At 33.3% G+C, this 21,593-nt stretch overlaps 2 protein-coding genes across 3 annotated transcripts; both read left to right on the forward strand.

The window, feature by feature from the left end:
- Window positions 1–13: 13 nt before the first annotated feature.
- On the forward strand, window positions 14–11,925 carry LOC105345625 (protein phosphatase 1 regulatory subunit 37). Its single transcript, XM_034470721.2, has 12 exons — window positions 14–445; window positions 3,613–3,710; window positions 3,956–4,102; window positions 4,428–4,547; window positions 4,799–4,949; window positions 5,174–5,319; window positions 5,819–5,944; window positions 6,066–6,207; window positions 6,366–6,532; window positions 8,336–9,419; window positions 9,773–9,862; window positions 10,022–11,925. The coding sequence occupies exons 1-12, from the start codon at window positions 169–171 to the stop codon at window positions 10,069–10,071; spliced, it is 2,598 nt and encodes an 865-aa protein (XP_034326612.2). The 5' UTR covers window positions 14–168; the 3' UTR covers window positions 10,072–11,925.
- A 1,093-nt stretch (window positions 11,926–13,018) lies between these two features.
- Window positions 13,019–19,404, forward strand: LOC105345626 (actin-related protein 10). Of its 2 annotated transcripts, none has more exons than XM_011453822.4 (13): window positions 13,019–13,177; window positions 15,724–15,796; window positions 16,108–16,187; window positions 16,329–16,437; window positions 16,591–16,698; window positions 16,810–16,877; window positions 17,079–17,158; window positions 17,518–17,553; window positions 17,684–17,763; window positions 17,990–18,063; window positions 18,245–18,326; window positions 18,486–18,687; window positions 19,041–19,404. In XM_011453822.4, exons 1-13 carry the CDS (start codon window positions 13,101–13,103, stop codon window positions 19,178–19,180), a joined length of 1,209 nt encoding a protein of 402 aa, XP_011452124.3. In that variant the 5' UTR covers window positions 13,019–13,100; the 3' UTR covers window positions 19,181–19,404. The 2 variants fall into 2 exon arrangements, with proteins under 2 accessions (XP_011452124.3, XP_065944996.1); XM_066088924.1 differs by lacking the exon at window positions 13,019–13,177 and adding an exon at window positions 15,462–15,487.
- The last annotated feature ends 2,189 nt before the right edge of the window (window positions 19,405–21,593 follow it).

Consider the following 21,593-nt stretch of genomic DNA (forward strand, 5'->3'; position numbering starts at 1 on the left):
CTACCAATCAAATCTGTTGACACAAACGTCGGTTTACGCATGCGCGGTACTGACATGAATAAAGAGAAGCAGCTGACGACGAAGACGTTTACTAATTGACTTGAAAATTAAATGCTGATGTGCATGAAATGCAGGCCAGTATGACAAGTACAGGTTGATCCTACAAACATGTTGGACCCAGATGATGGTGTCGTGGAGAGTAGTGGGGTAAACACAGAACCCCAACAGCTGCCGGATGTCGTTGGAGTTGTGCCCTCCTCTTTTGAAGATTCAGTTCAGGAAGTAAACAATCAAGTTTTGGGAGATGAATCGGAAGAGGGGGGTTGTTTACCGGACAATGATAACCCAGAGGCAGCCGCATCAAGTCAAAACAAAAGAAATGTTACTTTTCCTGCAGATTCGTTGGTCAAAGGTTATCTTGACCCCCCTGATCCATGGAGGAACGGTTAGTCACTGACCACACTAAAACGCATTTACCTTAATAGCAGACATATTCTTATTCCTAGCAATGTTTGGGTAAAAAAAATTATGTTTTATACCATGCAGCTAGATTTTTAAATTGACATTTGTAATCACACTCATTTGAAAGCAATATGAGCCCCTGATGATGGTACAATCTTTATTACAACCAAACCATTGCATGAATATTTAATTGATTCATTGTGAAAGGTTTCACCGAATAAACAAAGTCTGACATATAAATGCAATAAGTGGCTTATTCTACTTCTTTTTAGAAATTGCAATTCATTTAGTTTGTGTTAATGGATATACCGATGTGCATGCAATATTCTACCAGGATCCTCGTGACAATAATTAAATGTTACTAAATCACTAACACCAGGTTGTTAAACATTCTTGTGTATTTTTTCTGGAATTTTAATCATAGCAACGTAATAAATATGCTTTTAATATAGATTCATCTATGGCCAGAATAAAATTACTGTTTATTTGTAACTGCCCCCTTGAAATACCCCCGAGATAAAATTTTGTTACCAAAAAACAGAGACTTTTTTAATATGGAGATTTTGATAGTTTATCAATTTTTGATATCTGAAACATCAAGTTTTTAAAAATTAAGAAAAAAATCCCTCCCTCACTCCCTCCCTCCTGAGTGTAGAAACCCCCAGGTGGCAATACAAAAATTTTTTTAAGGATGGCCTAATGATTGATATTGCCTTTCTGTTCATGTAAGTGTGAAATCGAACAATTAGAGTTTTTCCTCATTATCTCCAAGTTGTTATCAGTCCTAAGTGTTACATGCATCTGTAATTAGTGTACACAGTTTGCTTGCTCATTTATCAGTAGCTTTGTTCAGTATATATGGTGATAGGTAATTACTTGCAAGGCTTTTTCTGAAAAGTGTTGGTTGTAAACTAACTGATTAAAATATCTTGGTATCTTTAAAAACAAAGTTTATAAAGCCATTTAAAAAAGATGTTTGTTTTCTCTCTAACCACTGATAAAATGGACAAGCTAGACTAAATATTGTTTCACATTATATCTGAACATCATATTATTTTAATTACATTATTTTCATGAAATTTTGACATAGAAAATTAATTTCTAACATATATCATTGCTTACTTTATTTTATTTAACTTTTTGGGAGAGGGCTAGAACAATTTTAAAAGTTGGTTTTGGAGGATTTTTCCGAGTATTCAATTTATTTCAAGATAACAAATTACCCCAGCATGTATTTGTATTTAGAATATTTTTTAATATGAAACAGGGTTTTAAGATCTGTAACAAGACAAACTTACCTGTCATCATCAGGCAATTTCTGTGTACACTTATGGGATATTATTTCACCTAAAATTGTTAACAGACTGTGTATCAGTACCAATGTTTCCAAAACAGTTTATTTTCATTATAGTCTGATCAAGAAGATAACTTGATTCTTAAAAATAATTATACAACTGCAATTATTATAACACCCCCACCCAGGGTTGGCAAAAAAGCGGGAAATACTCACATTTCCCAGGACGGTGGGAAATACTGGTAATTCCCGGGAATTACTGGTATTTCCCGGGAAATACTGGGAAATAAAGTACAACTACATATTATAGTACTTCATACTTAAGACATTAGTCTTAATTAAATCTGTAGGGATGTAGACAATAGTACACCTTGTCAGCAATGACATTTTATAATGGTCTTTGATTTTAACAAGTTTTGACTGGTCAGTAATGCATTGGTTATCTCTTATGAATACTCAAAACATGGTTCATTCATATACCATTGTAATTTGTTTTTAAGGCTTTAATCAGGTATAGGTGCATCTACACAGTTATCATAAACATGATATCAAAGGTTACATTTTCTGGTTATTTGGTGAATATGAAAATGGGGCAAGAAAATTGTGAAAAATAAAGTGTGACTGTGTCACTACCTCAGTATGCAACACACCTAAGAAGAAGCCAATTAGCCCCACTCATAGTATATATCTCCCCAAAACAGGAGCACAAAACTGTCAAGTGTAATTATTTATTAAAACAACATGTGTGATTATTGAATTTTTACTTACAACACCTACACTAATTATAACAGTTTATTTTGTGCTTTGAATTATAAATCTGTAAAACACAAAACTTGAAGTTAAAAAAACTGAACTAAAATTTGTACATTAGCAGCTATAGAAATCTTTTGGAATAGGTGAACTGGTGAATTTAAGATTTATAAACTGACATTGAAATGGGGAAGTATAAAGTAAAATTGGTTTTTGATGCTTACTGTTAATATCTTTTATCATAAACATAAGTTTTACATTGAACAAACTAAAGAAATAAAGATTATAAATTTGTATTTCCCAGTATTTCCCAAATTAGTGGAAAACAGTAGTATTTACCGGGACGGGAAATACCGGTATTTACCACCGGTAATTCCCAGCACTGGTATTTCCCGGCCAACCCTGCCCCCACCCCCACACCCACACACATTAAATGGGCCAAAGGGAATACATGTATTGGGAATTGTTATGTCCATTGTTCTATCTGTTAGATCTGCATGTAGACTTGATCCTGTCTAAACTATTTCTACAAATGCCATGTCCATATTATCTATTTGTCTGTCTGTCCATCTATTTTTGTATTCCATTACCATACATGATTGCATAGATTATTTAGATGGAAGTAAAACTCTTACAAAGTTTTACACCAGACAGCAACATTGTGGACAGAATTGTCTAATCATTGCATTTATCAAATGATTTATTGATTTATATAAAAGATTTTGGTCCTCAATAAAACAAAACATTTATTACGTTCGTTACTTACTTTTGACGAAAATTTGTTGGATTCTTAAAATTCATTGAAGGCTAGTCTTTCCTTTCATTCTATAAACTTAAAGAACCTGACAATTGCTATAGACAGTGACTTTAACAAATCTAATAAAGTAATATACTATACACAAAGTATCTGCCCATCTATCCCACATATATATGTATTGTTCAATGTAAATATTTTGCCCATGATCCGAGGGTGTGGCATGACCTTGACCTGAGGCAATTGACCAAATCAAAGTCACAATCAAATGGAATTTACCATTAGGAGTCCTTCTTGGACATTTTTTAAATTAGCTTTCATTTGGTTTTTAATATCTTCTTTTTTTTTACAGTTGGTGAATGGACCACAAATGATCTCGTGAGGGAATATAAGAAAGGTTGTGAAAGTCATGGCATCAAACCTCTTACTAAAGTAGTGCAGCAACTTCAGGTTAGATTGTTAAATTAAACTGATTAAACAATCAGGAAAAATATTGTGCATATACCCTAGTATTTATTTCTCTGTGACTGCTTAGAATGGATTGATATTTTTTTTTTTACATAATTTGGGAACACAAATTTAGCATTACTGGTACATGTACTATTAAAAAAAGAGAGAGAAAAAATGAATTTGGGAACTACTAAGTCACATACTTTAATAATATATAATAACAGTTTAAGTTTTGATTGTTTCAGGGTATAGAGTACACAAATGGAAGATTTGAAATACTGAGTTTACGTGGGGAACGTCTGGATATAAAGCAGTGTGAGAGTCTGGAATCAATTCTGAGGATGGTGCAGTTTCGTTGTTTAGATTTAGAAGCAACACATCTGGATGATGAGGTTAGTTTAAAAAAAAAAACGTGAAGGAGAGTTAGGGAGCTTAGTTTGAAAGAATGTTTATCCTTTTTTCTAACCCTGGATTACATGTGTCAATACAATGTATAAGAGTCTGTGATTTTTGTTTATCAAATGAATGAGTTTTGAAGACTTGTTTTGAGTACTGTCATGATTGGATTCTCGTTGTAGCTCTGTTAAATGGTTATACCCATTTGGTTTTATTTGAGGAAATGAAATATTTACAAGTGAAGAGAAAAGTACATGTTATGGTCAGCATCTTTTAAAATTAATTTGACACCATCTTTTCTTTGTTGTTGTCTTTTACCAGTCTGCAGTGGCATTATTTGACATGGTGGAGTATTATGAGAGTGCCTGTAAAGTCAACATTGCATTCAATAAAAATATTTCAGGCAGGGGATGGCAGGGCTGTGCTCGAATGATTAGAAAGGTTTGTTATAAAAAATACATATAGAACTCTTGAGTGTTTAACTTTAAAGTGCATTAAAAACAAAATGTGATTTGAATTAATTTAATACATGTATCATTGAATAAAGCAGAGGAGGATTTTTTTTCTTTGCTAGACAAGATTATATAACAATAAGATTCTCATGTATGGAGTTGAATTATAATCTTTGTATACAAAATAAGTACAAATTCCAAATGCATAATTTTGTACTGTTTTTGGAACTTCTATTACAGACACCATGTTTGACGTTTCTTGATGCTAGAAACTGTGATTTGAATGAGAGGGTTATTCCAATCATTGGCCGCTCCCTCAGAATGGGCTGCTTTCTTACAACCATTCATTTAGAAAACACCTTGATTTCTGGGCGAGCTATGGTTATTTTAGGTAAGTTTTCTATGAAAACATGCCCATAAGATTTGATTATTTAAAAATGAAATTCGACTTTTATTCAGGTTTTGGTACTTTGAATGACCATGCTGAAAATGAAGATGGATTCTTTCGTTATTGTGATTTTAGTGATAATTTTGGAATATAATTGAGATGCTATGTACATATACATTTTCAATGGTGTATTTTGATAATTCATTGATCCTGGTTTTGCTTTCCAGTGGCAGCGCTTAAAATGAATGAGGTTTTAACAGAGCTTTTTCTTGCTGACAACAAACTAATGCCTACTGATGGCATACAACTAGGAAACCTCCTCAAGTACAACCACAAACTGCAGCTACTGGATGTCCGAAACAATAATCTACAGGTAAGGTAAAGAACAGTTAAAACTAGACTTCCCAAACAATAACCTACAGGTAAGGTCAAGGACAGTTTAAACTGGATGTCCCAAACAGTAACCTACAGGTAAGGTCAAGGACAGTTTAAGCTGGATGTCCCAAACAATAGCCTACCAATGTCTAAAACAATAACCTCTAGGAAAAGCCAAGGACACTTAAAATTGGATGTCTAAAACTATAACCTACAGGTAAGGTCAAGGACAGTTTAAACTTGAAAGTAGAAGGGATCATTGATTGTACATGTATGGTTAATTCTTTAAGGGGGATGAACATGAATATGTTTATGTTTGCATTAGCTAATATGCTAATGTTTTACATTTTATTATGTATGAGCACTTGTCTTGAGAACTGTTTATAATCAAAATATGAAATTCTCAATAATAGCTTGTAATGATAAATGTGAAGAAAAAAAAAACGAAATGCTGATGTAACCTGTACATGCTATCTAAATTTATTTCATTTTTGCAGGATATCGGTGTGAGCCACATTTGTGACGGAATTTATGAGCAGACACTTGATACAGGGCTGCTGACCTTGGTTCTATGGAACAACCAGTTGACCTATCAATCTATGTCTGCAGTATCAAAAGCTCTGGTAATTCCCTTCTCTATCCATTTACATCAACCCTCAAAACTCACTTTTGTGTAATTGTGTTTATTCAATAACAAGAACATAAGATCAAATATCCATGCTAGATTTTTATTGTACATTACAGAGCAGCACTCACAATCTAGAAACTTTAAACCTCGGACACAACAACATAACCAATGAGGGCATTCATCTATTGAAGGAAGGTCTGCTGGTCAGTAAGTCCCTGCTGAGACTGGGTCTCCAGGGCACCAAGATCAGCTGTGAAGGTAGGTCAGGGACACAGAGCCGTGATCACTTTTCCATACATTAACTTCAATTGGAAAACATGATATATGGATTTTATTATGCCGTTGTTTTTGCATTTGGGCTAATTTGCATTGACGTTACTCCCATTAATAAAGTTATTATTACATTCCTTGTACAGGTGCTGTTGCCCTCGCAGAAGCCGTGGCTGACAGTCCGCGCCTCCTGCGATTAGATCTGAGGGAGAACGAGGTCAAGACAGCAGGACTTATGGCGTTATCTTTGGCCCTCAAAGTCAATCGGACGGTCACTCGGGTTGACCTAGACCGGGAAACAAAGAAAGAGTCGGTGAGTGGGCTGGACTTGTAACCCTGTACACAACCAGTGTGATTCTATACTGATAATTGACGATCAATGTCTTTGTTAAGTTAATGATTTAATTTTTATTACCTTTTTATACATGTACCTACAGCTGGTAAGTGACAGTTCTTGTTTTGATGTTTGCTTTGATAACATGTTTATAATTCTTTTGCCATCATTTTGAAAACAACAGAAAATGAGAAAGGTATGAGAAAAGCCTGCATGGAAATGATAAGACTATTTTTTGTGTACCAGGACATGTACAGTGTCAAATTTTACATAATTCTGAAAACTTAACATTTTACTGTCACATATTGAAGTTCTACATTTCTAAATCAAAATTTTTCCTTCTTCCACTTCTCTGATTCATTGTAGAGCAATGTCATTTTTTCTGTGCCTCAAAGCTTGCATTGTTCTCTACAGTCTCATTTTTGCCATCTGTCATCTTAAACAAATTTGAGGGAAAAAAATATCTTTTTGGCAATGCTTTTATATTCCCCAACAAATCTAATGAACCTACAGCATTGGCATTTCTGTCTAGTGAAAATAGTTCTTTTTAAAATTAACTTGAAAAAAATTAAGATAGAAGGGTTATCAAAACTTGGAAAGGAAAAATTCATGATGACAAAAGTCAGTGGTTAGAAATGCAATTTTTTCCAAACCCTTTTAGAATTCAGTTTGTACAGTAAATAAGTACATACTGAAACCTGTCTGAGCATCCATGCAGACAAACCAAGTTTTAATACTCTGCACTCGTTAACTTTTGTCTGTCCCTTGCCCCCAAATTTCTTTCCATTGTGTTTTAAAGTCACACATTTGAAACAAATTACCAGTTGAAGAAAAACTGTTAAATTAAATAATAATGTTCAGTTCTTGTTACCCTTGACATGGTTTGTTTTATCTCTGTTATGTTACTTAACTCAATCCTTCCCATACTATCACACATGCCTTAATTTACACGGGTACGCACATGTGTATATACATGTACACATAGATTTCCCATATCAATTGTCAAGAGCACAAGAGCATTCTCTGCCCAGTATAATTCTTACCCTGATCAATTATCATTTTATAATAAAAAAAATTTATAAAGTGAATGTATTTCTTATAAATCTGCACTATATTTTTGAGGGAATCAAATTTGACTTCCATTGCATTAGTTTCAGGGAAATTTAGTGTATTCAGTCTAAGTGCAGTGCTAAATTACCTGGTAATTAAAAATTGGTAAAATTGCACTGAAAGAAGTGACAAGTATTTTGAAAAATCAATATATTGAAACTTTATTGCTGGTAACATTTAGGGTTTTAAAAATTAACTTCATGTCCAAAAAAACATAAGATTTATTACTCATTTCCATATTATTCTTGTACAGTTACATGTATTAAGCTAGCTAGAACAATTAGATTATTTTAACATTAAAGACTGCTTTGTGTAGAATTTTACACACCTGAGACCCATAGCATGAATTCTTTAACTAAAACCAATATTACTACTTGATCATGATCGTACAGATGCAGTATGTGTACTTTTGTTTCAAGCTTGATTATTCTGATCTCAATATAAAATACATATAGCTGATGAATGTTCATTTTCTTGTACCTCATTATTAAAGTGAACAATTATACATCTACTCATATAAAGCTTTAAAAAATATGTATGATGAAATCATACTGACTGAATTGATAAGTTTACATAGACTTATCTACTCGTATAAAGCTTTAAAAAATATGTATGATGAAATCATACTCACTGAATTGATAAGTTAACATACACTTATTTTCATCATTGTAGGGAGTGAAAGATTACATGGAACAGCAGAAACGTCTTCAACAGGACATAAACTCCTTCACAGAGAGAAACCGAGACATGCAACGTAAGAGAGAGGCTGAATTAAGAGAGAGTAAGAAGCAGAAAAAGACTCCTAATGAAGATTTGGAAATAGTAGGGACTGGAGAGAATGCTCCAATCTCACTGTTACCGCCTGATTCTACAGTAAGGAGACCTTCCCTGTTAGTGATAGAAACAGCAGCTGAATCAATGCTGGACTCCCCTGTAGCTAGTGAAGTGTTCAGAGCTCCCGTTGTGGCCCCCATTTTAACAAGTACTCCTCCTGGGGAACTTCTCCTAAGTCCCCAGTACACAACGGCTGTAAAAGCCAAAAAGATATTCACTGTTTCGAAAGTTGACATTCAGTCCCTGCTGTCACCCACCGGGCCAATGGTCTCGACCATTCCCGTCTTGTCTCCTTCCTCTCTCCTCACTACCAGCACTGCTCTCTCTCAGGGGGACACCATTCCCACTCAGATTACTCCAGCAACTCTACAAACTATTCTGGCCAATCCAATACTCTGTGCACCTTTAGGAAGTGTGCCAGCACCACCAGAATCTTCAATTAGTGACTTACAAATAAAACCAGAGACGACCATCACTGAATTTGTCAAGGATATTTTGATTGATATAGCTGAAAATGCAACCGCTGTGTGTGATCAGTGCCAACATAGCAATGGTGAGGAGGAGACCTCAAAAACAGAGGATTTCTCAAATACAGACACCAGCAAAGGGGAAACAAAGACTTCTTGTACAGATGCTCCCTTAAATACAGACACAAACAATACATGTAACAATGAAAACATTGGTACGGAAAACTCTATTCTTTCTACCCCTAATCTTTTGAAAGAATCAGGTCATAACAATTCTGAAAATGAGCAATGGACTCAAATTGAATCTTCAGAAATACCTTCTTCAGTCATGAATGGTCATGCAGTGTTAAGTAAAACAACAGAGAATCCAAATTTCCAGTCTTCTCTCACAATGAATGGACTAACAGAGGAGTTAGCAAGTGTCCTGGAGAGTATTGAAAACAAGGGCGATCCAGGTGAGAACGTCTACAGTGTTTGTCATGTAAATTGACAGGTGGAATTTAATTTGATTGAATTAAAATGTGCTTTAATTCATGTCTAGTTTTTTTTTCTTCAAAAAAGTTGTATGCTGGCTGGGGAGATGGAGCCATTACTTAGTGCTGTCATCTCTTTAACCATGCCTACACTTTGCTACTGTTATGCCTCTTGAGTTAATAGATACATGTACCATACTGACATCATGTTTGATCGAATGTGTGGTTATTAATTATTATTCAAACAGTAAAAGAATGTACTTTTGTGTATACATCTTGTTTATATGTGTGTTGGTTTTTTTCTTTCGTTTAATATGTAAATTTCATTATGGCAGATGCTGCTACTCCTCCAGATGAATTTGAGCGAGAACTTGATGCCATGTTAGCAGAGGTCCAGTGTGGTAACAACATTCCTTTTTCTACAAGTGTGTACTTTTTTTGTAGCTGCAAATAAAAGTGCATGACTTTTTAAAACTCATTGACAAAAAAATGTTTGTCTTTTTATATACACTCCTTAAATTAGAGCTATTTAGGAACATGTAGGTTCAGCTAAGAATTAACGAGTTTTTGTTGTATCGTTTCAGGTGCTCAAAATCCCCCGACTGTTCAGGAAGTAACTGTAGATCCCTCTTAACAAGAACACAATAGTTAGCTCCAGCACAGCAGGACTACATGAACTAGTGCTTTCATCTTTCCGTCTTTCACTGAAATAAATAAAATTAGTATATATAGATTGCTTAACCGAACCCAAGTGTGTCAATCATGAAATGATAGTAATAATAGATTGTACAGGAGAGGTCAGGCTTGTTGATATGGGTATGGTACATTTATCATCTGTCCTGGTCGACAAGTTTTCATTGCTATCTGTTATTTTTATTCAAGAGTTTGTTTGTCTGGACTTTTTGTCAAAGTTAGCATCAAATGCTGTGCAGTGTGTTACAAAATCATCTTTTTTCTCTTTTATTTATTTCCATTGGTTTGAGCTGCAAAGGATATGAAATGTATTTTTGTCCTTCTTTTATTATTTTTTTATTTAGATTTTGTTGTACAAAAGTTTTAATTCTAACAAAGGAATTTACTGTATGTGTATGAAGTCCATTCTGTAGCTTTAGACATGAAAAAGCCACTGTCACTAAAACTGTTTAATATTTAACCTTGTTTTGGTTGCTTTAGTAATGTTTTAAGTGCATATTATAATGGTGTTTGCATGAGTGCAACTTAATTTTCAGTTTAAATTGTTATCATATTTATTGGTACGAAAAAAAATTTGTGGGGTGTGACTAGTCACTCAAAAGGCCGTTAGAATAAATGTTGCAAGTATATCTACCAAATTGCAATAATTTAGGGTATGTTATAGTTGTATTGTTAATGGTGTACAAAAAAGTCTGCAATATCATTACATGTATTTATCTCCTTTTTTCCTGCATTTTCAAGTATACATGTTATCTGAGATATACTTTACATGTACATGTGTAATTAATTTGTGTTCTCTACATGTGTATCATATGTAAAACATGATGTTCTCTATATACATGTATATCTATTTAATATATGCTCTCTATCGATGTGATAGTTGTCTCTGGGATATGTATAGAGCAGTTCTCTAAAACATGGAAAGCATTCCATATCAGCTTGAGGAGAAAAATTCTATCAATATATTTTTCATCAAGCAATTCCTCTGTGTAATTTTGTTGCCATATGTTTACATTTTGGTAGGTCATTTATTTCTTTTTTACCCTTATACATACCATTTTTGAAAGCATTGAAACAGTCAGGCTATTTTTTTTTTAAATGGGAAAATATTAAAATTGTAAGGGAACCTCGCTGTGGCATTGATGAACATACATGTACATGTAGTTTGTATTTGATTTACTTTGTTTTTTAACACTGCATTGATTCAAAATCTTATCATTATGCACTTCCCCATCTACCTCATGCAGAAGGTTGTGCATATAACATGACTAGGTTTGATGCTTATAATGTTCGTGTTTTGATCCTTGCCAAAAAACAATCCTTCATTAAGTACAAATATACCATAATTATTGCTGGAACATACTATGTAGACCATATACCTGGTACAGAATGTGAACTAAATTTAATAAAAATACCAAAAAAAGAAAGAATTAAAAAAAAATATAGTGGTCAACATTGAGAAAGAAATACATCATATCCCCTGGCATTGCCCATTTCACTGTCACACCTTACATGCTTTGCAATACACTGAAAACAGACAGTTGTACAGCTTTGTTTTTATTTCATAAATCACCTGAATTTGTTGCCAAGTTTTAGGGTATTTTAAGGTATGTTGAGATGTGGAGGCGATTGATATCTAATGCTACTAGACTTGGGGGAAAAGAAAATAAGATGTGTTCCTTTTTTGTATTTTCAAATGTGTTATTCATTTTTTAGTCCAAAATTGAACGTGCATCCTATTTTCACCCAAGGGAAAATATATATGTTAAAAATGAAATAAAAGAGTTACAGATTGTGTTATTGTGAATATATTTATCATATGAAAATTAATAATGGTCATTACCTAATGGTAATTTATTTGGAAGCTTAATTAAATTCTTATTCTTTATCAGTTTCTTTAATATTTAAATGGTTTTTAAAATCAAAAGCTGGCTGCAGATTAATTGGCAAAAAGATGTCTACAGATAACAAAATATTGTATGAGGATTGATGGATCTAGAATTTCAGTGGTGTTTTTGCCTGTTTTAAAGATTATAATCGCAAGCTTCCCCTTGATGGAACTGATAATTGCAAGTTGTCAATGGATTCGTTATTCAAGCAATTTCAAATATGTAAGTACAAGAATAAATGCAGATCCGTCAGTTGCATACCAGTATTTCTTATCATAGTTTCCAGGCATTCCAGAGAAAAAAGACAAACTATGAAAGACTGGTTGACTTTATTGTTTACATGAAAAAGGTATGTTGCATTGATGGAGGTATCACATGTACTTTCTTAAACTCTACTTTAGCAACAATTACTAAGTACATTGCTATAATTTTTTAAAAAACGAATATGCAAGAATAGTCTGATACCAGGAGTACTCAGTGACCCGAGTCTGGACCAATAATTAGATCATGCAAGGGTTGCAAATGTAATAGGATGGGAGAAATACATATACTATTTAAAATATAGTTACTGCAATGACTAGACCGGGGATCAAACCCGGGCCTCATAAATCTTCTGTTGGGTGCGCTATCAACAAAGGTTGGGTAAAAAATCATTAATACCTAGCTTGGAATAATTATAAAATTTGAGAAATACTGAGACATTGGAATTTGAGCTTAATAACACAGGAAAACATTTTTATATGATAGCGATTCAAATATGTTGAAATAATGAATCGAAGAAATATTGACTTGTAAAATACAAGCTCAGAAATTAGATAAAAGCTCAAAACAATGAAAACTTTCACTCAGGTTAGGGATGTGGCCCGTGACCCTCTTTTTATTTTTGAAATCGATTTAATTTTTTTACTAGTGTAACAAATCTGAGATTAACACACCCGAGTTATATACAATATTTATTTTTAGTTGAAAACCTATTCCGGATTTTCTTAGCATTCTCCCATTTAGATACATCTATGCATTTCCTGTTTGAATTCTAATGTTTCAACTTTCATGACAATATTTCTTTTTTAAACATAGTATAATGCCGCTTTTAGAAGGATTAAGTTATAGTAGTGATAAAAATGTCATCGTATTTGAAATTGGAGCTGCATATACAAGGTACTGTATGCTTCAGTAAACTCTAAACAGCATCATATATCGGACATCAGCATTTTGAAGATCAATAGCCTCGCCCTGCATAGATTGATTGTTCAATAATATGTTTTACGGTGTAACCGTTTGGAGGGCGAAGCCAATATCAATGGGGCTAGATATGCCCTTTCATTATCTCTGGCCTGTCATCAGCTGTTCATTTCTTATACAACCCCTGCTATGCTATAGTCTGTCCCAAGCTACTGTTTCCATCACATGTTGACAATTTTTATGGAAACATACACAGCTAAAAGAAATACAATTGAAATCCTTCATTAATTAAAATTCGTCGCTTTTTTTCACAGGAACGAAAAACTGACTTCTTATGGAGATTTTATAATTATCTTTTTCATTTTGGAAGTTTCTTGGAACACCTCACACAATTTTCAAATGCTATCATCCAGATCTTATTTTATATTATTTGCTTTACAAATATATCCATAGATTTTTATTTTAACAGCCGCTTTTTTTAGGCGAACAAGTCAGCTCGAGAGAGAGTGAGAGAGAGAGAGAGAGAGAGAGAGAGAGAGAGAGAGAGAGAGAGAGAGAGAGAGAGAGAGAGAGAGAGAGAGAGTGGGAGGGAGGGGTGATTCAAATATAAAAACCGGTAAACAAATTTTCATTCTGGTATGTAAATAAATATTGTTTAAACCCTGAAATATTTCATCTTTGTAAGCCAAGGGTTTCTGATCCGCGCCGCTCCTGCAGATCACACACCCTTGGCTAGCGAAGGTATTTATGAATGAAGCAAAAAATCTTGGGACAGATTTTAGCTGCATTTTTGTTGTTGTTGTTATTTAGATTCTATCAATATACATGTGTATTATTTTGATGTCTTATTGTCTAGTCTGAAGTAATTTATACATATATTGGATAATACCTGGCTGCAGCTACATGAAGTATCTACATTGCAGATCTCTGGATAATTTCTCAGCATGAAGTATTTTAACTTTTTACTCCCTTATTTCAAATGTATGCATAAACATGAATTAAAGAGTAATGACGTATATTTTTTTTTAAAATAAGAAAATCAATTTATCTTGAGAATATTTCGCTTAAATTTGTCATCCAAACACTGAATTATTAAACATTTAATGATTGATTTGTGCATTAAAACTAGAAAATTGAGATAGTACCCTAGCTAATTCAAATCATAAGGTGCAAATGATGTCCTTCATGTATATTGTACATACTGGGGTGTATAATTTAATCTGAGTTTGTCTGAAAAATGTCATACATTTGTGTTCAATGCATATTTGTGATTGTGAATGCAGATCAGTAATTCCTATTATAAATAATTTTTAAGTATTTATAATGCATATTACTCCAAATAATCTCCCTATTTGCTTTTATTTTTATGGCGGTTTGGGAGTACTTTGAATATTTATTGTATTTTAAATCATATACGTATGGTTTACACATTTGGGGGGGGGGGGGGTGAATTAGAATGGGGAAATATTTAACAATGTGTCTGTCAAAGATTAGGATGTCTACAAAATTAAGTTTTGATTATCTTTTGTTTTATACTGAATTATTTATTGGTCGTAACTTAATTCTTTTTATATTTTGATAATTAATTTGAATTCTGGGTACGAAATGACCTGGGTATGAGTATGTTAGGCTACGATTTGAGATGAAACCTAAAAACGAAATTTCAAATTGAAAGTTGGAGAAAAATCGTCTTTGGTGTTTTCAAATAGTAATCAGAAAGCAAATTTAATTCAAATACATGATGTTATATTTAATAACAATGAATTAAAACTGCTTCACTGTTGAGACACGTTTTTTGTCCAATCAGATGTCCTGAAATTCATTTGATCGGATCTAATGCAACTGTTGTAAGTTGTAGGAAATGAAAATTTGTTTTCTTAATTAGGAATTAATTTTTCAAGAACACACTAGGTAAGTTTAAATGTATTTATCACTCATTTAACAAAGCTGGTAAAATTTTCACCAAACGTGAAGTTAGTACGAGATTCAAATTCAACATGGATGCCGGTGATGTCACTGCGCGTGAAGTTATTCTTTTTTCCTCCATCTTGGAAAAGTTTTTCAACTTCATAGGTATAGAGTGTAATTTCTATTTTTAGACATATGTACACGTGTTGTCTATAGGGAGAGCTTCGCTCTCACGGGCCCTTCGGGCCCGTGAGAGGGCTTCGCCCTCTATTAAACTGAAATTGCCGTGCCCGATTTGCTGCGATGGCTTGTCCCAAGACAGTTAGATTATTCTTAATACGCTCTGTATGAACAAGATTCGACATTCATGATACCACAGTAAAGTGTAATAGAATAGCTGCATTAATGTATCCCTCTCTGTTTTGTTTTTTTATATCTGATGTTTACTGGAGAGGAAAAAAATCGGGAGAGGGCTACATTATTGCTATTTGTTAACATTGACTGGTAATCATGTAAAGATGATCTGACACTTAACCAAACTCCTATTTATTATTTCATACCTGTTCTTTTGTATTATGATGTCATATTTGTTCTTACTTATTTTGTTTTTGTAGATGTGGACTAGCAGGAGAAGCAGGTCCCCGTTGCATTGTTCCAAGTCAAGTAAAGAATAAAGTTACTGGAAAGGTAAGATTTGATACTAATGGTGCTTTGCATCCATGTTAACTTTATCTAACACAGGCAATTGCCATAAATTTTTAGTGTCAATATAATATAGATATGTTTGAAAGTAGTTAGTAGTATAAGACAGTGTCATATGCCTAAAGATGAGTTGTATAAACATAGAATTATTTTCATTTGAATTACAGCTTGATTTATAAGAACAAGCCTTCTTCACAGCATTTGTGGAAAATTGATATACTTTATCTTAAACAGATATTGCTATCCCATGAAACACTTGTACCTCAAATTGTGATATCACTGTACTCTTTTTTCAGGTTGAAAAATTATGGGATTTTGAGACAGTTGATCAACTGTATGAAAACTTGAAGGACTTTTTATTTAATTTATACTTCAGGTAAAAAGAAATGAAACAAATAAATGCATGTTAATTTATGATTTTAATAGTGTTCTGTTCTTGGTCATAATTTAATGCATAAAGAAAATAATGATTGACATATCTTTATTTAATGACTTTCTTCTTCTTTACTACTACCAGACACTTGCTTGTGAATGCAAAAGACAGACGAGTTGTAATTTGTGAATCAATATTGTGCCCTTCAGCATTCAGAGATACCCTTGCCAAAGTCTTATTTAAGCACTTTGAGGTAAAAAAACAAAAAAAAAGAAAGAAAAGAAATATATCTCATGTAAATTGATGACTGATAAAAGTTATTAACCATTCAAATTTTGATGAATGTTCATAAAATTTTAATCACTCTTATAAAATTCTGACATCAAGTCTTTACCGTTTACTTCAGGCCTCTTCTGTCCTGTTTGCTGTCGGACAAGTAAACTGTTTGTTGGGGCTGGGAACCCACACCGGACTGGTGGTCGATGTCGGTTATAACGAGACCGTTGTTCTTCCTGTAAGTATCAGTTTATAGTACTCGTTAATTTTTCTAAAATAGTTCCAGAATGTTAAAGTACATTTTTATATTGTAGTACATGTAACTTAACCTTCATTTTTGGTCTTTCAGGTATATGAAGGAATTCCTGTATTAAAAGCTCTACAGTGTGTGCCACTGGGAGGAAAGTCCATTCATAAGTGGGTTTTCTAAGTGATTCATAAGTTACTTTTTATCATGGAAAAAACTTCATTTGATTTATAAGAATATTTGCAAATGAGTATCCAAATGGAATTTTTTGAAGAAAAAGCACCTTGCATAAATCAAAGAATAGACATGTGTATCAAGGAGACTGAATGATGTATACATGTACTGCTAACTATGTGTATTGCATTATACAGGAGGATTGAATCTCAGCTAAAAGAGACGGGGAAAATTACAACAGGGAGCAAGGAGGAAGAACCATTGTCCACAGTGCCAGGTACATGTATAATACATGTATATCAATCATTTAATTTTGCTTCTACTTTTAAATTGATGTACATGTATTTAATTCAAACATATGACGATTTTAACGGAAACGGAAAATATTCTTGCTTAGATTGAATTTGAACCGATGATCTTCATGTACCTTGCAGTTGTTGCTAAAAGATGCAGGTTTATAATTACCAAGCAGTGTCAGGACATGCAAAGAACATGTTGTACATGTACACAGTCTTGTAGTTATAAATGAAACAGTAGTAGCGTTATGTGTGTGCTCTTATCTGACACAGATTTGGTTGTCCTAAATATAAAGGGGGTTTTTTTTGTACTGTATTTTCATTTTCCGTTTTCTTTTAGATTGTTTAAATGAAGAAATATTAGAGGATATTAAAGGTAGGTACATGTACAAAGCATTAGTCTGAATCAATAAATATGTTAATTATATTCTCTTTTTAACGCCTGTCAGGATCATGTATGTTTATATCCAAATAAACCTACTGTATAAGTAAGCTGTTCATTTCAGTGAGATGTTGTTTTGTAACAAATTTACAACGTGCCAGTCAAATACACAAGGTCACGCTACATGGAGAGGACCAGTCAAAGGTCAGAAATGTAACATCATCATATATTTCCCATAAAGCATTTTGAATCACTTATCTCTCGTGAATTACCGGTATTTTGAATTCTTTTAATCTCTCTACTGAGAAATACATGTACATTTATTTCACACAGTGATGTGGAAGCAAAAAAATAAGGGGGGGGGGGGCTCCCCAGGTCCAATATTATATATTAATTATTACTGTATCTGTTCTTTATTTTATTGGGTTAGCTCCCTTCACCACCTCCTGGTGTTAAGTACCCTCTGGATGGGAATCGTCTGTTGCTGGTGAATGGAGACATCAGGTCAGTACAGTTCACTGCTACATGTAACTAATGTTCAAATATAAACCTGTCTCTATTCTAAAGCAATACCTTTTCCTGGGCAAACTCAAGTACTATCTGTAAAACTGTAACACACTTAAAAAGATTCATTTTTTAAGAATTTTAATGTGGATAAAAATGAGAATTATTATTGTCATTTCAGAGAGCACAGTTGTGAGGTTTTATTTGAACAAGACAATGAGCAACAGTCTATATCTACCATAATTCTGGATGCCATTATCAATGTAAGAATTCATATACATGTTAATATAAATAATACCATTTTCATGTACAAACAGCCCTAGAACATGTTTATGTATATAAGCATAGTAAAAGAATGAAAACTAAAAATTAATTCCTCACCTCAGTCATTTAGTGAGTGTATTTGTAATATCTGATTTTAGGCCCCCATTGATATGAGACGTGATTTAGCAGAGAATATAGTGATTATTGGAGGTACATCCATGCTGCCGGGCTTCCATCACAGGCTGTGTGTAGAGTTGTACCATCTCCTTAAAAACAACAAGTATCAGAATGAGCTATCCATCAAACTATTCAAGTTCCACAAACTTCTGACCAAAGAGAACTGTGCTTGCTGGCTTGGAGGTAATCATCAGCTTCAGTATATTTATATGCAGTTATACAGCTTTTCATTTTGCCTTTTTAAGCTCTGTATAATTGTTTAATCTGATTGAAATTTATCATAGATCTTGTATGCTAACATAAAGACAGTGTTTACACATGCATGTTATTCAAGGTCATTTGGTTTTTTAAAACTTGTATGAGGCATTCCATCATGATAAAATTCATAATTGCCTATAATTGTAAACCCTTCTTTAATTTCATTGCAAACAAGTTAAGAGGAACATTTAACAATAATTTGTGTTAATAAAGAAAGTTTTGCTGTTTATTTGATGATTAAAAGTTTATGTGGTTTTAAAATCTTTCCCCTGTTTCAGGAGCCATGTTGGGAGCCCTGGAAACCCTGCCCAGCAAGTCTATCTCCCGGGACACCTACCTACAGACCGGGAAACTTCCTGACTGGTGCTGTCTGTCCGAGGAAACAGAGGAGCAAGAGAAAGCCACAGCAAGGAGCTAGTGAGAACATGAGGACCTTTTGAGAATATTATTGAGGACACGAAGAGATAGTGAGGACATAAAGTACTAAACACAACCAGAAGAATCCAGCTGCCAAGGAAGTTTATCATTTTCATTTGATGGGTTGTGGGTTTAAAGAAGATATAACAAAATTATGTGCAATAAATATTAATGTAAATTGTATCTACTTATTTATGTATCAGTAATTAAAGAAGCATAACTATTTTTCATACTCTTTTCTTTCTTACATTCTCAGAAAGATAAAGACATGAAAATAGGAAGAGAATTTTTTTTATTGTGTTTGTCAGGGGTTGGATTTCATGGGTACTAGTAACCAACACCAAGAAATTACGTTCTTAGCAAATCATAAAACAGAATCTGTGTACTGGTGTAAACTTGGTAATCCATACAAGGAAAATACATGTATCTCCCCATGAACCTGTGAAATATTGAAAATCCACATCTATGAGTTCCCACAATTAAAATGATTCTACGGAAAAGGATGAATTGTTGTTTACAAAGGAGTATTCTGTTGCATTTTCAATGACTTCAATTTCTTCTTATTGTAAACCAGCCCTTCCTTGCAACGCAACAGTTTATTTTTATTCAACACTGATAAACAAGTTTGCGATCAACTTATTTTCTCAACTAAGTCTGTTGGTAATCTTAAACAAATACTGAAAACTAAATAGGACTGGTTCTTGGCGAAAAATATTCGCTAAAATAAAGGTTCTCATTTGAAGAATTTTGAATTTATTCCCAAATTTGAATAGACTTATATTTGTATTTGACTTAAAAAGAGGCGTGTCCATATCTTCCTTCGCTGCGGCAGGATAATGGCACGCGGTCGCAATGTATTTTTTTTTTTTTACCTTAAAGCCCTGGGGCCCGTAACGACCACATCTATGACTCACGACCTTTTGTAAAACGGGTCACTGAACCTGTTATTCTAACAAAAATTTCTTTGGTAGTCAAAGCCAAAAGACAAAAAAAGCACAACGATTTAAGAAGGTGATATGGGACACCTCCATAATGTGACGAAAAATTGAGTATTATTTTGTAAATGTTTCCTTCCCGAAATATTGACATTAACTTAAATCAAATTAATATTATTAATTGTCATTTACTTTTGTGGGGAGACGAATCTCTGAGTGTCAATTTAAACCAACATATTTTTTAGCTGTTCAAAGATTTATAAGAGATTGTGGCAGATTCGTGTAACTTCAATTTTACTGCCTAAACCAAATTCAACAGAACTTTTTATACATGTACGTTTGTTCAATAACTTAACTTTATTAGTAATATCCATTTCTATGTACTTTCCATTCTAAACTACTATACAGTTGTAAATTGTTATACTTGGTAAGAACCTCGTAAGTTGTAAGAACTTGTGTTCGAACCATTTGTATATGTTTATACAATAAAATATGTTCAAACCATTGATATTCAGCAACGTAGCACAACGTAACGCAATGGGTTATAGCTTTGACTACGAATCTTTAAGTCATGAGTTCGAATCCCGCTGGGAATTTTATAATTTATACCTTTCCAAAAATTAAAAAAAAAAATTCTGAAACGGTGAATTTATATATTGATTATAATGTACTTTTATCCACATTAAAATGGTGTCCCCACCACTTTAAAATTTCATTTTAATTGAAGTCCACTATTTTCTGCACTGATCGCTTACCAATGCAGTGGCGTCGGAAGTCGGGAGCAAATTGAAAGTTGGGGGGGGGGGGCTAAACTTACCAGAAATCTTGACAAGCAAAAAACAAAAAAGGAAAAGGTAATACTTATGGTTATGTCTAACTTTGCAAAAAATATGTGTGTCTGTGTGTGTGTGTGGGGGGGGGGGGGGGGGGGGGTAAAAAGATATAATGCGTGATTTGATCTTTTGTAGTGATCTACATTCATAGTCCTTATGAAACACTATTGAAAAAATTCTACTGTTTATGACTGCATTTCTAATTATTCATAAAGATTGAGAAGTACGTTAACTTTTGTTATTGTCGATTAGCACATTACATAGAAGGTACAGCAAATTATTTCATTTGGACAATTTTTTCTACGATTTTGATATTTTACTTGCTAGAAAATATTTCGGACCAGCTTCAATGTAACTATTATAACATTTGATTGGTTTCAAAATAATCGACAGTCAATCTCAAAAGTATAACCGAAAAGAGATACAATTAAAATAGTTTAACAAATCTATTATACTTGCTAATATTTGAATTAAAGTTGATATCTAATTAGCTAAACGATGCATTTGAAAGCAGCTATAAAGAGTTAAAGGAATGCGTATTATCATGCGTATAACTCAGTTAAATAATAAATGTTTATTTGGTGGTTCAGTAACAAATAAATTCACCCGTATCAGCGTATTAGAATTACCTGTAATGATCGCAACA

This window comes from Magallana gigas, chromosome 6 (genome assembly GCF_963853765.1).
Source record: "Magallana gigas chromosome 6, xbMagGiga1.1, whole genome shotgun sequence".
Lineage (NCBI taxonomy): Eukaryota > Metazoa > Mollusca > Bivalvia > Ostreida > Ostreidae > Magallana > Magallana gigas.